At 43.2% G+C, this 4,869-nt stretch overlaps 1 protein-coding gene across 1 annotated transcript; it reads left to right on the forward strand.

The window, feature by feature from the left end:
• The first annotated feature begins 1,179 nt into the window (after nucleotides 1–1,179).
• LOC108803003 (cytochrome c oxidase subunit 5A, mitochondrial-like) lies at nucleotides 1,180–1,791 on the forward strand. Its single transcript, XM_018574854.1, has one exon. The coding sequence runs from the start codon at nucleotides 1,279–1,281 to the stop codon at nucleotides 1,723–1,725; it is 447 nt and encodes a 148-aa protein (XP_018430356.1). The 5' UTR covers nucleotides 1,180–1,278; the 3' UTR covers nucleotides 1,726–1,791.
• The last annotated feature ends 3,078 nt before the right edge of the window (nucleotides 1,792–4,869 follow it).

The raw sequence follows: 4,869 nt of genomic DNA on the forward strand, positions 1-4,869 counted from the left end.
AAGAAGAGCAGCATGCAGTAATTCGTTTTTTTGTGGTGTGGGGGTGTGCCTGGTGCCGTTTCTTATCAAAGACTTTGTGCGCAGTATGGAGAAAGTGTTTTGTCCTGAAGAAGTGTGTATGAATGGATAGAGAAGTTCAAGGAAGGTCGCACAAGTGTTAGCCCTCAAGAAGGAGCTGGACGCCCGTCCACGTCCATGGCTGATGACAACATTGAGTCCTGATCTTGCTCCATCTGACATTCACCTGTTTGGTCCCCTGAAAGCAGCCCTACAAGGACCAAGATTCACCTCTGAAGAAGAAGTGAAGAGCGCGGTGCATTTGTGGCTTGCTGCTTAGCCTACAACATTTTTGAATAAAGGAATATGAAAGCTTGTTGACAGATGGACGAAGTGTACTGAAAAGCAAGGATATTATGTTGGAAAATTATGTATTTGTCTTTTCTAAAAGTTGATTAAAATAAATTCTACATCCAGAGTGAGGATCATTTTTGACTCACCCTCTTTCAAAGACTTTACGGTCAAAATGTAGTTGTATGGTGAGCTTTAAATCTGCTGAAACTATGTAGTAGAAGCCCTATCTTAGCAATATTTTATATTATTATCTAAAGTGGTGTGTTTTTATACTACTACAATGTTGTGGTTAGAGATAAAGGAGATTATAAAAATAGATTGCTGTGTGTATGGCCAGCTTTGGAATACATGTTTCTTGGCTTTCTCTGGCTTCAGTATATTTAAGTTTTTGACCTAGAACAAGCATGGAGGTAATTGATGTCAGAACTTATGATTTCCAAACGTGTCTCAGGTCAGTGTTTCACAAAACATATGATCTCATTTGATCAGCATGAGAGCCAGACAACTAGCTTTTTCAGAAAAACTGCAAAAAACTACAATAACCGAAAGTTCCCATAGGCGATGCTTTAAACACTTTTACGGCTCATCAGTTTAGTGCTAACAGTGATTGATGGGTCTAGAAATATTGCTCTCACTTGGATGCTCGTGACAACATGTAACATGTGTGGCACAATTTTAGTTTTTGCATGTAGGCGCATCTGACAGGTGTTTATATTGTATGTGCATGGCGGCATCGGTGGCCGCCGAGGGGGGGACACACACATTGTCACATTGTACAAGCGATCCGGCACCTGTACAAATGCCGGATCACTTGTATTTAAACAGCAATCATCTGCCGGTGCCTGGTGGAGTGCTGTGGTACGCGCGTGTCTCTTTCTTCCGGTCCGGATCCTCGGCACGTCTCCGTGTCCTCACACAGCTGTAGCCATGTTGGGAGCCTCTCTTCTCCGGTTCTGCGTGTCCTCTGGTGTCCGCAGCCTGTCCCGCTGCCGTCCACAGCCTCAGCTCGTCGGTTCCCAAGTTGCAATAGCTGCTCGCTGCTATTCTCAAGCCAAACATGAATCAGATGAGGAATTTGATGCTCGCTGGGTGACTTACTTCAACAAGCCAGACATTGATGAATGGGAACTAAGGAAAGGTGTAAACACACTCATCGGTTATGATTTAGTTCCTGAACCAAAGATCCTTGATGCTGCCTTGCGCGCTTGCAGACGGTTAAACGACTTTGCAAGTTCTGTCCGTATTTTGGAAGCAGTAAAGGACAAGGCTGGACCTCACAAGGAAATCTACCCATATATCATCCAAGAACTCAGACCGACTTTAGATGAGCTTGGTATCCCTACCCCAGAAGAACTGGGCCTAGACAAGGCATGAGAATTACAGGTTCTCCATCCAAAAGTTTTATGAACATCTACTTGATTGTAAAGAGCCATCCACAAATACAAAGATGTTAACATATTACCTTTATTTGAAAAACTTGCAACAAAGTGTTCTTTTATTGAGTCCTAATGTGTGTAATATTATGTCGGACCTAATAAAGGGATATTGTTTAATCTGAAAAAACAAAAACAAAAAACAAAACAGCAATCATCTGCTGTTTAAAATGGTACCAAGAACACAGCTGCAGCGGCAGCAGCAGCCGTGTTCTTGGTATAGCCACTTCCAGCAGAGGTACTACCCGCAGCAGAGGTACGTGAACCCGCTGGAAGTGGTTAAGGAAGTTGCTGTGAGGAATTAGGAATAAAAAGACCATAAAGGAGACTGCTGACAGCCAAGTTTAGTGTGTGGTGCTGGAGTGACCTCTTTCCTAGTAACATTCTCACTCAGGCTTGGGTGGAGACTGAGGAGGACCATGTCAGTGCCATATTCTCACCTGGCCATCTTAATATAATCTGATGCTGCCTATGAAGGGAGGAACAATGGCCTCTGGGATAACAGAGATCACAAAGTCATGGGCAGAGGGGTAACTAGAACCTTCAGGGCCCCAGTGCAAGAAACCATGAAGGAACACCCCAACCGCCATGGCACCGCATGGTTAACAGGAAGGCTGCGGAGGTCCTCAGCAAGCGCGGGACCTCAGGCAGCCTCTTGTTTAAAATGTTAGTGCCGGTGTTCTGTCGAGAACGCCGACCCAGTATCTGCGCTTACGTACAGACAAGATTAACGAGGAAACCGGCATTTATTTACAAAGTATTTGATTCCAATGGTTAATTGTGACCGTTAATAATATGCCGTCCATGGCAGTAAATGACGGGTGGCGGTGAATGATGGATAGCATATTATTAACCATCACAATTAATGATTTAAACAAAATACTTTGTAAATAAATCGCTTTCCCTTGATAATACTGGTCTGTGTGCAAGCGCAGATGCCGAGGTTGGCAAATTCGACTATATCGGCATTCTCGACAGAACACCGGTATCTGGGTTTAGTATCAGGGCATTTTCACAAGTGTGAGTACTTGTGAAAATGCCCAGTATTGGCAGCGGTGTATCCCTACTTAAAAATATAATGTATTGCTGGGACTTGTAATCCTACATAGTTGGAGCTTTTCTACATTGCTGTATAATCACCATACAGCAATGCAGAATACCACCAGCTATGTGGGACTACAAGTCCCAGCAATACATTATAATAAAAGTCAGCACTACAGACCAGAGGCGTAACTAGAAACCCCGGCGCCCCGCTGCAAGAAACCATGAAGGGCCCCCTCCCCCCAGACAGAGCTCCCTGTGTGTTAATCACACGTTCCCATGTCAATAACGCACGCGCACAACACACCGATAATTTGTTACAGTCATTTGAATGGCACCCGAAACACACCTCCAGGCCACAATGGGTTTGACCGCAACACAACGCATGGTAACGTAATACCACTGGCTTGGGAAGAAATAATATGAATTATCAAGCGTTTTTTTTTAAATAACCTCCAGGCAGCAATAATAATCCCGTCTTCCCCACAGCAATAATAATTTATTATTGCTGCGGGGAAGGGGGGTAATTATTATTGCTGCCTGGGGGAAAATTGTTAATAGGCAGGAGTTAATTAAAAAAAAAACCCATACAGTAATAATAATCACCCCCTTACCCACAGTAATAATAAATTATCCTTGGGGTAGATTAATACTGCAGCCGGGGTTGAAATTACTATTAGTTATTAAACATTTTCAGTATCTTCTTTTTACTGTCTTTTCTCTCACTTGTTCCAGCTCCCAAGCTTCTTCCCCTCCTGACATCACTCTGCACGCTGAGGCGGATTGATATCCTCAGCACAGAGATGATCCTGTACAGGCAGGCACTAAGACTTAATTGTCGCAGCTCTCCGTGTTCCTCCGCGGCAGCCGAACATGGTAAAATAGTCCCCTCTCTTCTGCTGTCAGTTCAGCGGGGGAGAGGGGAGTACTGTATACTAGTATTAATTGGACTGGCTGCTGTCCAGCTGAGACCGGGCTCTCCTCCTCTCTGGGTCCCCCTCCCCAAGTGACGGAACACCAGGGCCCGGTCACACATGCAACTGCTGCGACCCTGGTAGTTCCGTCAGTGGTCATGAGCATATCTGGTCTGACATGCCCAGGATTCTTGGCCGTTTTTTTTACAAACAAATGGACCATCTGGCCAAATATGACCAGTTTGTTCAGGCATCTGGCCAACAGTGAACAGGTTGTTTTGCCTGAACCTGAACTTTATCCCTACTCATGAGCGAAGATAAGATAGAATATGCCTCTGAGAATAAAAAGTGCTCCAGAGGAGTAGAGCAGAACTGGTAAAGAGAAGCTTTGAGTCTTGAGTATAAAAGAGTAAAGGGACAAAGACCTATAACCTTTCAAGGATGCCAGAGACATGGACTTGTGGGGTGCCATGGAGGATGTGTTTATCCACAGAGAAAAGCCTCAGCCACATTTAGAAATGGAGTATGAAAGAGTCATTGAGCTTCATTTTCCTTTAATGGGATTGCAACTCCCAGCTCCCTTCACAAGACCGCATTAAATATGACATTTTTCATTTTGCCCCATAGTTCCACTTTAAATATTGGATCCCCAAACCAATCATATATATATAGCATAAAAATGTCAGCACTGCAAAAGACTGAAAGCGCCACATGGTGTGTTACCGAGATTTGGATTTCCATTTCATGATAAGTGTAGAAATGTAGGTGCAGGTAATCCATTTAGAAAAAAATGACTGACATTCAAGAAGAAGCAACATAATTTGAAGGATTTATATGATAAATGGAATATTTTGAGTTCAGTTCAAGAGGAAATTGGAAGCTACAGAGGGGATTTGCCTAGTGAAAATGTGTGTTAGAAATCTTTATACATATCTGTACCTCTGGGATGGGAAATGAATTGGCTTCTTAATGCATTGCATGTGCATTGCAGAGGTTCAGCAGTAATACTCCTTTCTGTTATCTGCACCGCTAAATACCTAGTTATAGATAAACAATGACTTTACAAAACAAATCTTCCCACCACATATCCTGTACAATGATATGATACTAATAATAATATATAATAATAT

The sequence above is a fragment of the Nanorana parkeri genome, unplaced genomic scaffold (genome assembly GCF_000935625.1).
Source record: "Nanorana parkeri isolate BGI_ZX_2015 unplaced genomic scaffold, ASM93562v1 scaffold3291, whole genome shotgun sequence".
In the NCBI taxonomy this organism is placed as follows: domain Eukaryota; kingdom Metazoa; phylum Chordata; class Amphibia; order Anura; family Dicroglossidae; genus Nanorana; species Nanorana parkeri.

Excerpts from the sequence above, each read along its gene's own strand:
- LOC108803003 (XM_018574854.1), top strand. The coding sequence starts at position 1,279 with ATGTTGGGAGCCTCTCTTCTCCGGTTCTGCGTGTCCTCTGGTGTCCGC.